Consider the following 14,444-nt stretch of genomic DNA (forward strand, 5'->3'; position numbering starts at 1 on the left):
CAAAACCAACTGGTGATTTGGCATCCTCATTTGGAAGTCAGTATTCATTAGCTTACAGACAACCAGATACCAAACACCCAGTTCTTCCTAAGAGGAAAAATAAATGGAAAAAATTGTCTTTAATTGTTTTTTCCACACCGCACAATTCTGACATCAAAGAAAACACACAACAACTAAGTAATTAGAACTAGTAGCTTCTTCTGGAATAAGATTCTGTTTTACCAGGTGACAGATGAACTATGTGATCTGATCTTTACATCAAGCCCAGGCAGAGTCAGTGCCTGATGATTACACAAGTAAGTTTTCCATTCAGTTGATCACTGTCATTATCACTAAGTATTTGCATTTTCTGTGCATGTTGATATATGTCAAAACATACTAAACTAGTCAACATGCCCTGAACTGTAGAAATGTCTTACTCAGAGATGAAGCAGTATTTTTTTCTTCTACTGTGGAAGAACCATAACTTTCAATGCAACAGACATGAGTTATGAAAGTCTAACTTGAGAGTGGAAAGACATGGTCTTTGCCTTCAAAATGACTGTTAGATTTATATAGCAAAGACTCTCAATACATATTTTATAAGAGCTGTATGGTGAGCTGAGTGGGCATGTGTGCACAGCGGTGCATTTACACACCTCTATGCCCCCAAACATGCAACTCCTTTGTCATTATTAACACTGTTTTTTCAGTAAATTATTCAAAACAGTTGCTGGACTAAGTTTGTCAGTTTGAAGAACAGATTATGTCATCTGGAAATGTAATGCAAATTTAACATCCCTGCTGAAGAGTCTGCCAAGCCTGGGAACCGTCACATGCAGAAGCACTCCCTCAGAACTGGGAAGCAGACCTGAAAATGTATAGCAGGTTTCTTTCCCTCAACCGACCTGACAGCAACAGCTACTGCAGCACTGCACTGAAGGCACTTCATTAACTCCACTTGGAGTATGTGGGGCCAGTTATGGCTGATCAGACAGAGAGAACCGGCATCTGGGACAGCAGGTCCTACCAGATGAAATCAGAGCAACAGTTAAGTTTGCACAGAACTTTTGGCTGCGATTCAAGTTACACTGTTATTTACTGAGTAAAAAAATGCTGTACACAGGGTTATTTGGCCTATGGAGTGTTCACACAGTTTGGCTGGAAGGAAAACACATCCACTGCATTTTAGTTGTAAGGGCTGTATTGTTCAGTTCACAAAGAATAAAAATGACAAAGTAAAGAGGGAATAAAATTATTGTATGTATCTGAAAAACAAAGCAGTCCTGCTGTCCTCACCTATCAAACTTCTGCAAAGACATGCGAAAACAAGAGCAAAGTTTCCTTTTGACTTCACATAACACTACACAAACTTTCAGCCTTCCTGACACTATACACTAAAGGCAGAATCAACCATGAATTTGTTGTCTAATGCTCAAAATTGTTTTCCCCTGAACATAAGCATAAATGAAAGCTCAAACCACCTATTCCCCCTAATACCTTTAAAAGTCAAAATATTTAACTAATTAATTCCAAAAAGTCTGGTGCAAGAAGGTGTCTTTTTGTGCTCAGAGTGCTCACATACACGTGCGTGTGCTCCTGCCAATACCGCCAAGCAATCACAACAACTTGTGAGTCAGCATTAAGGACTCATTGTGAAAGGGGGGAACTAGCAAAAGAAAGCTGCTCGAGTGGGAAACTGATTGGAGGGGGATGGGGAAAAGGAAATAAAGCAGCAAATTGTACCACAGAAATTGAAGACAAACTGTTTTCTGCTTACCACCACATTTAGAGAAGGAAAAAAAGAGTATTTTGAACACTCGATAGATTATGTTGTTATGATTACAGCCTGCTTAACAAATGTATACGATACTACCAGTCATATCTTATGCAGCTAAAATAAATGTCAGCTATCTTGAGATAACACCCAGTAGAACAGGTATTGTGTCCTCTAATTAGAAAACTCTTCATTGCAGAACTGAAATATGAACCGCTGGGGGGAAGGGGAAAAAAAAAAAGGAAAGAAAAATCAAACTAGTGCTGATTTACCTTGTCCTATGAAAGAAACATTTTAAACATTTAACATAAAAACAGAATTTCTCTTTTTGAGAACCAGAATGTAACATGAGAAAAGGAGATGAACTCTGGCATTAATGGCTAATGAACACAAATGAAAGGGACACACTTCCACAAACATACATTTGCCTATTCATTACAAGGCCAAAGAACACTGTGAGGTCAAGATGAACTTTAGAAAACACAACAAAAAGCAAATCAATGTTCTGCCATTAAAGAAATACAAAGTACTTTCATTGAGATGAAGGATGAAGCTTGCACTAACATCTGAAACAGTGAAATTCCTCCTTTACCCTTCACATAAGAGGTTATTATTAAAATCTATTAAACAGTCACTGCACCAGGCAGAACACTCAGACATCATGGACAACTAGAATGCAACAGGGCAACTATGGAAACAACTGGCAGGGACAAAGAATCCACCAGTTTTCCTCACTGCCATTTCAGAACACAGCTTTCTCTACAAGACCTGTCACAGTACCTTAATGCCTACTACAGCCATCAAAAGAAAAGAATAATCAATATTTTGCTTTGAAAAAAAACACAACTGTGTTTTCAGTAAACAAATATGCAATATATTCAGGATCAAAAATAAAGATATTGGAAGTTTTTTGACCAAGCATGTCAACTAAAGCAAAACAGACTTGTATTCCACTGTTCATATTCCAAGAACATTACTTATAAAGTGGTCTTCTTAATGACTAATATTAGTCATGCACATTCATGATATTAGCCATCTAGTAAAAAAAAAAAAACCAACTGTGAAAACTACATTGTTTTTAATTGTGCATTCTGACAGTATTTCCTTTGATATATTTTTTTTTTACAATAAAGCACCCAAGCCAGAAGAGATTTAGTAGTTCTAAATTAAAATTTTTCAACAGAATAATTTGTTTTGGCGTTTTTTAGAGTGATCCTTTAGACATATCCTTCAAGATCCATGTAACCACAATCGTTTTTAGACTGCATTTTCAGTGATGTGATAGAGTTGATGGGTAAACATCACAAAGCATGAAAGTGGTCAACAAGGAAGGTGGTTGCTGAAGTGCCACATAGGTATAAGGAATGACAGAAGATACAGAAGGAATTGAAAAATCACCAAATGGAAACTCCTCAAAGTTTACTCTATTTGTGTTAAAAAAGAGAAAGCCACATTGTTCAAAGTAAAATTAAAAATTCAGGTTAATTATGCACGAATAAAACTTCCATTTCCAGTTCAGAAATGAGGAGCATTTGAAAAGCAAGCCATTAGTACTCTCCAATTATTTTTTGTGGTTTCAGAAGCAGCACAGACACACTGCACTTGCTTCTGGAAGATGTTCTTTCCAAGTTCAGAAATAGAGCATTTGAAAAGAAACTTCTTATCTCTTCAAACAGCCTCCAGAGCCTGGAAAACATGTATATGGAAAGAATATAACTGCAACCTTACTGCTATGAATGAACACATATTCATTATTTAAAAGATAAAATTTAAAAAAAATAAAATAAAAAAAAAAAATCTCATTTGTCCTGGACAGTTCATCTTCTACAAGCAATCCATGAAAATTAATCCCTTGGACAACCACACTCCTCTCCTGCCTAATAAGGTAAAATATGAAGAGAAATCTGCTTTTAAAAATAATAGGAAGCCAGTTTCTTTAGACTGTATGGCACGGGTGCAGGGGAGTAATACCTTGATACATCAGGACATGCACGATATACAAAAGCTGCATTTAGCACACAGAACCTGCACCTGATTCCACAGGTGCCCGAACAAAGCCGAGTCACTTGAAGGCAGCACAACAGGCTTCGAAGGCAGGAAAAGACAGGGAAGCCAGAGAAGCCAGGAAAGATCTGAGGAATTTCAGAGGGGCTGAAGCAGCTTCTCCTCATTCCAACTCATCTTTATCAGGATACTCCCCTCTCCCCAGATTTGCTCTCATGTGGAGTTCTCACATAGCCTTCTCAGTTCCCAGAGGCAACTGAAGGGAGGTTTCCATCTCCATGTTCTCCCACAGCAGCACCCACCACCAAATGTGGTGCAATGTAACAGAGCTGAGCAGACACCAAAAGCTCCACTTTCCCTCCTCCCCTTCCACCTTGCTGCCCAAGACAACATGCTCTGATCACTTCTGCCAGGCCAGTTTAGATATCTATACCAGCAGAAATGCTCTGGGTTTTTTTGGACTTTTTTAAGCCAGAATGAAACATAAGCACATTTCCCAAATATTACAGTCAAGTTACGTGCATTCAAAGGGTGAAAAAAAAAGTCACAGGCTCACCAGTGATCCAGTTCAGGGGATGAGCTTTACCCTGAGAAAAGGCACCATCCCAATTATAGTGTCTTTTAGACAGCACCAGGTAATTGGGGACCACCTTGTTATTTCATGTGTTGAGTTAATTCAAGCTCAGCCACCAGAAACCCCTGGAGAAAGAAAGACTTTCAAGAAGAAACTCAAGACCTTAGGGGAAAAAAAAGTTCTTTCTGTTCCAATGCTGGAGTGTATTCTTCCTTTTTTTCAAACAGCAGTCATGCAGATTACAGCACATCTAAGCAATTAATTCAACCAGCCTTATGAAGCAAATAAATTCCTATCCAGGCAACAATGCAAGTTCATCTTCACATAAAGATCAGCTAGTCTTGACCAATTACTTCAATTCACTCATGGCAAATAAGCTCTCATTCAATAAAACATTCATTAACTTACTTTCTCCAATTTCTCTCTTCCTACCTCTGCTGCTCCTCCCCTATTACACACTGTAGCCAATACTCGCCTTCAACGCAGAATAGTGAAGTACAGATCACCCCCCATGTGCAGTTCTTCTCTGTCCCTCTTCCCTCTGTGCCTTGACAGAGGAGAAGGCCCTCCTTGTAAACATGACAGGTAACGTACAATACATTATGCAAGGTAAAAATGTAAGTAGATAGCCAACTTCATGAGAAAACTATCTGCTGTCTCACTGGAAAAAAAAGTTTCTTCAAATATAAAACTTAACCATTTGGTTAACATCATCAGAGGTGGTCAACAAGTAAAACAATAAAAATCAAGAAAAGCAGATGCCTTTAAATTGCAATTTTCATATGATCCATAAGCTAACACCAGTAAAAAAAGCATATGAAATTTGATCATTTCTACCTGAACACAATATGTACTGCATTTTGACTTATCAGGCACGTTGTACAGTCAAAACAACTGACATTTGTCTTTTCTCTGCTATGGGTGTGCAACCTGCTATGTATTGCAGTGTTAAACAGACAGCCCACTTCTTTAGTCTTTCGTCGTTTGGACAACACTCCCAGGCACATGGTGTTATTCCTGGGGTGTCCTGCACAGGGCCAGGAGCTGGACTCAATGATCCTGATGTGTCCCTTCCAACTCAGCATATTCTATGATTATAGAGTGGGTAAGGCTTTAAAGGTAGTGCTACAGTAGCCTTCAATTTTTTACTTTTTTTTCCTTTTGTGGCATAAAAGTCTTAAACTTGTGATAGCCTTATTTAGAGCAAGTCAAAGTCAGCGCCATCACTCAGGCATTTAGCTAAACATGAAGCATCCTGCCTCTACTAAACTGCTTAAATACAGACTACTTAGATTTCTTCTCCAGTTTTCTATTGCTCTGTCCAGTGCAGAGCACAAAGTGAAATACACACAGCTCGGACTTGTAACACATGCCTGGCTTGTTCTACATGGCTGGTGCAACTGCTAGTACTCCTAGTAGCATTTACTGCCATAGAATAACAGGCATTTTGCTTTCCAAACATATGACTACTGCCAAATCCAGAGTCATATAATCACGAATTCAAGATTAAAAACAAACAGTGAAACTGCAAAATCTATAAGCAAAGTAAGCAAAACCCTACAGGCTGCATAATGCTGGAAAATACTTTATACAAATATGGGACCACTTACACAAGAAGGGCTGACAGTTCATCTGAACAATAAAAACCAAGTCATATAAAAAACCTAAATGAAAACCTTCATCCTAAACAGGGTACAATCAGTTCTAAAAAAATTTTACAGATAGTGATTTTAGATTTTCTTCTTAAACAAGATTGGTTTCAACAATTATATTTTCTCTCTTCCACTTCCCAAAAACAAAGAAAAAATTAAATGTACAGAAATAAACTCTAAGGAACAAAAGGAACACTTCTTGGTCTTTTTGATTGTTAATGTAAATGACTACATAGTTTTCATCAATCCACACATATATACTTTTTTTTTTAGTTATCTATAAATTCAAAAAGGTCATAACACCTTACAATATCTCAAGTCTCTTTCCTTTAGAGTTTCAAAACTTTCCGACAAAAGCCAAAAATAAACTCTATCAGGAGCCAGATCATAAAAAGATTCATTCTCAGTACCTGACTTTAGCACACAAATATTCCTCCTTTGCCTTCACCACTTTCTTTCTATTCTCTATATAAACCTATTTTTTTATCAACAGTTCTCAAAATCTTGCAAGATATCCACCTGTTCTCCAGAATCTTATCTCTCCATGTTTCTATAGTACCTGACAATTGCCCCAATTATTTTGATTATTTATAATAATTCAAAATGTTGCTTATTAAAACTACTTCACATTTCCAGCTCCAATGTACTTTCACATGTTTGGATTTTAAGCAGTGTTGATTTTACTAGGATTTGAATGTGCAATTATTTATTGGAATTTATACTACTGATACTTATTTGCTTCACTTCCAGTCAATGGAATAATTATCAGAAGGAGTCTCACTGTTTCTTTTAAAAAAGTCTTCAAACATACCTTCAACGAATGTGCAACCTTTTCAGTTCACAAATTTCTTGAAGGTATGTCACAAAACCAATCACATTACTCATGATTATGAAAAGTAGGTTTAAGTACAATTTGGTATTATCAGAAGTCATTCAAGGCATGTCCCTGCAATATTTAAACACTGATACTCTGTCAGCACCAAAAGCTTCCATAAGGTGGTAGATCCAAATAGGTTATGTGCACACAGTCATGCAAATGAGTAATTCATGTACCTGGATGGTCTTCCCTGACTTAACAGAGCTACTTTTAGATGACACAGTAGGACTGGAATCCAAAGTTATTTTTCCCTTCCTCACATTTCATTTTTTGCATTATTTGTCTGCAGCACTTACAGATCCTTCCCAGATGATGGTTCATTTTATAGGAAGTGGTATCTCCCACATGACTTTACTCAATTCTTCATCACATCAGTCAGATACTAACTTGTGATACATTGATATAACTGCTTGAAAATGCTGTCAAGAGCAGTAAAATACCCCTTCTCTGCCACATTACAAACAGAGCTGAGAGAATGTATTATCCAGTCATTATTTCAAGTCATGATTTGTATTTTCTATGAACAATTTGATACACTTCTATAATGACCTAAAGTTGCAAAATATGGAAACATACCCTCATTTTGTATTACTGTTATGGTTAAAGATTTTTTTTTTCAATTTAACAGAAAATTCTCACATGAATCTGTTGGACTGAAAAGAAAAGTAAGGTTTCTCAAAACCCAAGCCACAGCACGGCAACCAAACCAACTCCACAAAAAGAAACTAAACAAAAAACTATAAAACACCTCAGGTTCTTCCTGGTACCAGTGAATGTAGTGGGAAAAAAAAAAAACACAACCTTTTCTATCTTCTCAAAACATATGAAAATGTTAACAGACTGCCTTAAACGTGCATACACACAAAAACATTGGTGCAAGTTACGATTATAAAAGAAACTATGCCAAGATTCTGGATTTAACCCTATCAACTAATGATTTGACACCACAGACTGAAGTTTTAAAAAACAAAAAAAATAAAGTAAATGAAAGAGCAATCTTCCTAGAAATAAAAATATTACATAGAACCTGGACATGCTTTGATTGTTCTTAAATCAGAGCATCAATTTTCAAAGTTCTCATTTCATTTTATTTAGTAATTAGTAGAAGGGGGGAAAGAAAAGCACTACTTGTGGCATTTATTTTCTTATTTTTTGCTTTCTCAAATTTTCAAGAGACAAGGTTGCTTCTGGTTACATCTTTTTAGAGCTGTATCACTAGGCAAACAGCATTTAGAGAACATACATATTTAGCAGAGTTGCATCATCATTCACTGGCCACTTGGCAAGTTTACAGCAGTTTATAATATAAGGAGTGGTTTTAATAAATCTCTAAACTGCTGAAGCCATTACGAGATACAACACTACTACCACCAGAAACATTAAAGCACGTGTCTTTATTATGTGTGTCAGCTAACAAAAACAAATAATAAAATATAAGGTTAAGCTTTTATATTAATGTGACTAAACAAATATGTCACTAAATGTAATGCAGTCCTCAACAAAAAAAGTTGAAATGAATTAATGGTTATCTGAATTATCATCCAGTATAATAAAATCTTTTTTAGAATTAAATTACCTCCTTTGAGCATAAAAGGGATAATCATAGGTTTTCTTACTGACAGAGTCTTTTGTAAATACTGAAAATTACTTACAAGTTACAATATTGTCATTTCAAAGAGTACTCATAAAAGTTGTTCCAAAAATCATATGCAAAACAGCATCAGTAAGTTAATCACACTTTCAATTGTCTTTCCATTAAGATAGGTTTTTTTAAACTTCACAGCAAAATAAAAAGCAGGCAAGGAAAATCACAGGTAAAGAAAGGTGCTATTCTGATAAAGAGAGAGAAGGATCCCAAAATCTTCTACAATTCCTTAAAAAAATAAAAATAAAAAAAATTAAAATAAAATAAAAAAAAATCAAAACCAAAACAAACAAACAAAAAGACACCACCAAACAAGAGACTGGCTAATCTCAGAACCTTAAATCTAGAAAACATATGTCTGCTTTGCTAAAAAAAAAAAAAAAAAACAAAAAAAAAACCAAACCTAAACCATGAAGCCAAGCAACCCTATTCCCTGTTTAAAAAAAAAAAAAAAAAAAAAAACAACAACAACAAACCAAACAAACAAACAAAAGCACAAAACAACAACAAAACCTACAACAGGGCCTAGTACTCAGAATCTACAAGCACAGCTTCTGGTCTGTTAGATTTTAAGACAGATCTAGGAGAGAACCTTTCACATCAGTAGGACAGGACATCTAAAGACCATATGTATCTTGAGAGAACAAAACTGAGCACAGGGCTACGACATAGGCTGTAAAGTGAGAGACTGAATGTAAGGATCCACACCCTCACTTTTATAAGCAGGAAGAACCCAAAAGCCCAAACATTTGTGCAGGTATTAAGTCAGTCCACCTGACTAGAGATTCCCAGTTATGGAAAGATAAGCACAAAAGATGAGAATGCAAGATTTATCCACCCCAATGAGAAAGAACTATGTAATAGGTTCCTCCTCAGTTAGAAACTCACCCTCAGGTTTAGCATAATCACAGGGAAAAGCCATATATGAGTGTTCTCTGAAAAGAAGAGCATGCAGGCCTGTGGGGGTTTTTTTGTTGTTATTTTAAAGCTCATTCCAAGGGGTACAGAAAGGATATGGCTATTCACATCCAATTTTAGTGGCATAAATTTAAACTCAAGAATAATGGATAGCAATGCTAAACTTGAGCAGAAAAGTAGAGATTCAGGTATGACAAATTTACCTACCACATACCACAAATTAGCATGACTGTCAAGGACTGGTCCAAATCTTCCTGGTATCCTCTTGTTTGTTTTATCAGGTTAACTCTCCATTAATTATACCTTTGACAGCTACAATGACATAGCGCAGATGTGTACTTTCTTACCCCATATTGCAGCCCTATTTCTTGGACTCTTCTCTTCTGATGACAAATGACTTCATGAGTTCAGAACTTCTCCCACAGAAGTAACTGTGTGACAGAAATGTCCACCCTACCCTTACCAGTATTGCCACAGCTTACAGACTGATGGCCACTCAAGCAGACATTTTATTTTCTCCCCAGTGTTATCTGGCAAAGCTACAAACAGTAGCAGGTGCACAGGAGGTACACATACCAACTCTAGAGGGTCATACCCCCCTCAGTCACATTCAGGTGATATCCAGACAACCATCTTTCCATATGAAAGTTTTACATCCTGCTGTGGGAGCCCTGAAATAGAACTGACCTCTACAGATATCACAAAAAACAGTCATACCCAATAAAAAGATTTTCTAACTAAAAATATATTCTATGAATACAGTCTTAAACTCTTTATAACCTCTGTTCACTGTTCTGACCTATTGTTTCATAGTTCATCTGTCCAGTACTGACTAGAAACTGGACACTGTGCCTTGTACTCAGATTTACCTTGATCAGAAAACACTCCATTTCATGTTCAGCACAGCAGCACTGTCCTCCTCCATTGTCTGCACCTATGCCTAAGAATCACCACGCCTTACCTGTCCTCATTCTACACTTTCCCCAAGCAGTTGCTAAAAGCAGTACCAGGCAAGACAGACTTCTGACCCAAGCTAATCTGGCAATTTTTATGTGCATCTTATCTATCCCACTAATCCTCCCTCCCAAACTACAGACACTACCACACCATATATGCTTATGCAGACCAAACTATAGAAATATTCACTTGGCTTGTACAGCTCTGCATCAGATACTGATCCATTAAACAAGGCTTGTCAATCATTCTCTACACTTGGAAACTCATTACCATAAAAGGTGATTGTTTCTTTGGTTTTTTTTCTTCCAGAGAATGACACCATAAGATTTATACCAAAACATTTGCTCCAGACTATTACCAGACTGGTGAATTTCCAAAGGGGGGTGGGAAAGAGGCTATGTCAGGGAAAGTGTGATCAGTATTTCTACACAGTATTTTTGTTTTCAATGTCAGATGGGTATCTCCAATCTTTCAAAATCAACAGAAACTTTATCATGAAGCATCTGTATTTTTATGCATAGTACACAACGTGACAGACCTACAAAGGCAAGGAAAGGACAGGATTACCAGAGACCACATTTGTCATAAAACCAGTTTGGCATTCTCTTCCATTTCTGCATATAATCCTTTTCCAGATTATGCCCCTACTCCCCACTTACCTAGCATATATGGGCAACTATTGAAGCAGTTGTAGAAGTGAGAGCCTCTAAAAGACCCTACACACACAGCCATCACATAAAAAAAAAACCTGTGCACAGATAATTAAAACATAACTTCTTTATGTATGCTATGTAAAATTTTATATCCAGTAGCCACTTTCTAAGAGTTTATACCCCATTTTAAGCTTATTCTAGATAAAGTCTCTTATACATTAAATGGCAGAAACAAAATTTAAATTCTCACCAGATCTATTAAAATTATACTATGACTTTAGGAAGCATCCCTTCCAGTAGTCATTCATAACAGAGCTTACCTATGCCACTGCCTGCAGAATCAAGGCTGCAGACTAAAACTGCAATGGCAGACTTGCAACCTAAAATGAGGAGACCTGAATGAACAACGAAATTTTAAAAGAGACTGAATATTATAAAAAAGTTCAGCACTAGCCATGTTCAAAAGAACTTTCTCTAAGTAATCTGCCTGTAAGATCACAATCAGTTAAATACTATTTACCATCTCACTCCTTTCTTTCAGAAAAGCCTTCCTTCTAACAGCAAACAAAGAACTGGTATTTTCGGGCAAACTAGTTTTCCAACTCAAATGCACAGAGGGATTAAAAATGGGGTTTATACTGGAACCTATCTGCTTCATAAAGCTCTCATAAAATTGGAACAGATACCTGGCTGTTACCTAGGAAACACCAAGTAAAGTCAAGTTCTGTGTAAACTATTAGGTCTTTTTAACAACTGGAAAATTAGGAACAAAAAGAGTAGTTTGGTGCAGAAATTATTTACTGCAATCTACAAGATAAACACAGTCCCTAAGTACTTAATATCTTTGAATCATGCTGATTCAAATTCAGATATGAGCCTTGAAACTTGCAATTTCATTTCAGAAGGAACTTCCAGCTTCTTCTGGAGAATTGCTATGGTCTGCCTTTACTTAAATAGTAATCTCAGCATTGGTAAGAGCTGTGTCTTCAAGTATGCAGAAAGCTACAGATTTCATACGCACCTACAAAGACTAAGCTTACAATATATCTATCTAAACACTGCCATGCACCTGACTTAACATTTTCCAGTGGCACATCCCTTTCTCTTCCTTTGATTCTAGCTCAAGTGTGACATGAAGACCTGAGAGCTTTTCTAAAACATTGTTTCCAAACAAATAGAGAAGGTCACGCAATTCAATCACCTGGAAATAAATATCATACTACATGACCTGTTCCTTATCTATGTGAGCATATTTTCCCTCTCCTCAAAGTTTCCACTGTAGTTACTGTTGCTGCAGCTCTAGCGGTATCAGCCAGTAATAGGACCCAAAGAAAGCTGAGCGGGCTGCTAGTGTTGGCGCTGTCACATGGCGTAAAATTGCTGTGAGCAGGATGAGACAATGATGTGCTTGAATGACAGCAGCTGTTCTGTGCTGGCATCGCCACAAGCAGAGCTGTAATCACAGCCAGGTGCAATGGTGGGAATTTTGGGGGATAAAGGCAACACCTGCACCTGTGGCACTCTGTAACTTCCAGCCATGCAATATTTTTTTTTAAAGACCGTCTATCATTTTGACAAGCTCCCTACCTGACTGTCACCAGAACAAGCCACTTTTTGTGGATTTGTTTCCTTAGCAAGGCCTTTCCCCCTTTTGTACAACATCACATTTCAGCCTCATATATGCTTCGTAAACAGAAAAGCATATGGTAACTATGGTGTAGGAACCACTGAATCATAAGAATTTGAAACACTTCTAGTTACAGTGATCAAAGCTAAATCCCTTAGGAAGATTATCCACACCAGAACCCTGAAAAAACCCTGTGACTCGAGAACTTTCGTACTGCATCTTTGAGATGTGTAACTGTGAAGAGCTACCTCCAGTTATGCTTAACTATGGTGGGAACATTTTAACGGGGGCTGTTTTGCCTCTTGGTCTATCTATGCAGCTACAGGCCTGGCAACCGGCTGCGAATGCAACAGTCCGTAGCGTGAGACCACAACTCCGAGGCCAGTCAAGGGAAGGTTTATTCGGAAAACAAAGAAATGGAGAAAAATAATACAAATCAACCACTCTTTAAACAACGAGAAGTACGTGCCTTACAAGCAAGAAAAAAGAGACGCCAAATCCACTCGCGCCCCTGCACCCATCGCCGTGTGAAACTGGTGACGATGTCACCACTTCTCCCAAAATACCGCTCCAGGGACCCGGCGTGCCCGCAGCGGCGCGTACCGCGGGAGCGGAGCGGAGGGGCAGGGCGAGCCCCCACCCCGGCGGCGCGGCCCGGCCCGGCCCGGCCAGGCGGTGCCCGCTCCGCTCCCTCGGAACTTCACCCCCGCTCCGGCACGCGAACGACACCCGCACCGCGACCGCGGAGGCGTCGCGACCACCACCCCCCCCAAAACACCAACACACCCCTCAAACACCACCACCACCACCGCGCCCCGGTTCCGGCTCCTGCCGTCCCTTTGGCATTTTCAGATTGGCGCCGGCGTCTCACGGCGGGCACCGCTCTCGCCCAACTGCGGCCGCACCGCGGGACGCGTTACTTGTCCCTTCAGGAGGGAGAGGGCGACGACCCATCCCGCGCGGCGACACCGGCACGGCCCGGGCAGGTGCCGGGGCAGCGAGCACCCAGCGCCCCACCCCACCCCGAGACCCTCGCCCCGCTACCAGGGAAGCTGGGAGCGGCGCGGGCGCTCCCCACGCCGGGCAGCCCCCCAGCCCTCCCCACCCCCGCCGGGCAGGGGCAGCGCCCGCAGCCGCGGGACGCCCGCGGTTCGCGGAGCAGCAGCAGCGGCTGCAAACACCTACCCGGAGAGCTTCCCAATCTTCACAAAGCTAAACACATCCATCCATGCGGCCGGCCAGCTCTGCCCGTCACACTCACTCACTCCAGCAGCAGCGGCGGCGGTGGCAGCAGCTCCATGTCGGGAGAAGGTTGCGTCCAGCGGCAGCAACAGCCCTTGCAAAAAAGCAGGAGCCGGCGAAGACAGCGGCTGCTACCCCCCTCCGGCGGGGAGCTGGGCGTGCAGCATTTTGCAGGACCAGCGCTCGCAGGATCTGCGCGCAGCCCTCCCCCTCCGCCCCCCCCCCGCCCCGCTCCCCGCCTGCCGAACGCTCTCCCGGGGTAACTCCGGGATCGGAGCGGGCGCTGGAGCTGCCCGGCAGGAGCGCTGCCCGCAGCCCGGGCTGTGCACCGGGAGGCTGAGGAGGAGGCGGCAGCGCTCCGCCGCCTCTCTGCAGCACCCTCAAAGGAGGGTGGCGTCGCAAGGTGCCGAGGAAGGCGGAGAGTGTATCGGGGGAGTTTCTCCCTTCGCCGGCGCTGTCTCCCCTCCGGAGGGGGAGCGGAGGGCGCGGACGGCGGCCCGGGCAGCGCCTCTCGCCAGCACCTGCCCGAGGCGGCCCTG

At 40.4% G+C, this 14,444-nt stretch overlaps 1 protein-coding gene across 3 annotated transcripts in view; it reads right to left on the reverse strand.

Moving 5' to 3' along the window:
- Window positions 1-13,994, reverse strand: part of FRMPD4 (FERM and PDZ domain containing 4) — a 300,487-nt gene extending 286,493 nt beyond the window's left edge. For 2 of the 3 annotated variants that reach the window (XM_051794907.1, XM_051794913.1), the window contains exon 1: window positions 13,849-13,994. In XM_051794907.1, the coding sequence (XP_051650867.1) occupies window positions 13,849-13,889 (41 nt within the window). In that variant the 5' untranslated portion in view covers window positions 13,890-13,994. The remainder of the gene's footprint in view (window positions 1-13,848) is intronic. The other variant, XM_051794908.1, reaches the window with a different exon arrangement.
- Window positions 13,995-14,444: the final 450 nt, after the last annotated feature.

Source organism: Manacus candei, unplaced genomic scaffold (genome assembly GCF_025592945.1).
Source record: "Manacus candei isolate 608988 ecotype Guabito, Panama unplaced genomic scaffold, ASM2559294v1 h1tg000041l, whole genome shotgun sequence".
NCBI lineage: Eukaryota > Metazoa > Chordata > Aves > Passeriformes > Pipridae > Manacus > Manacus candei.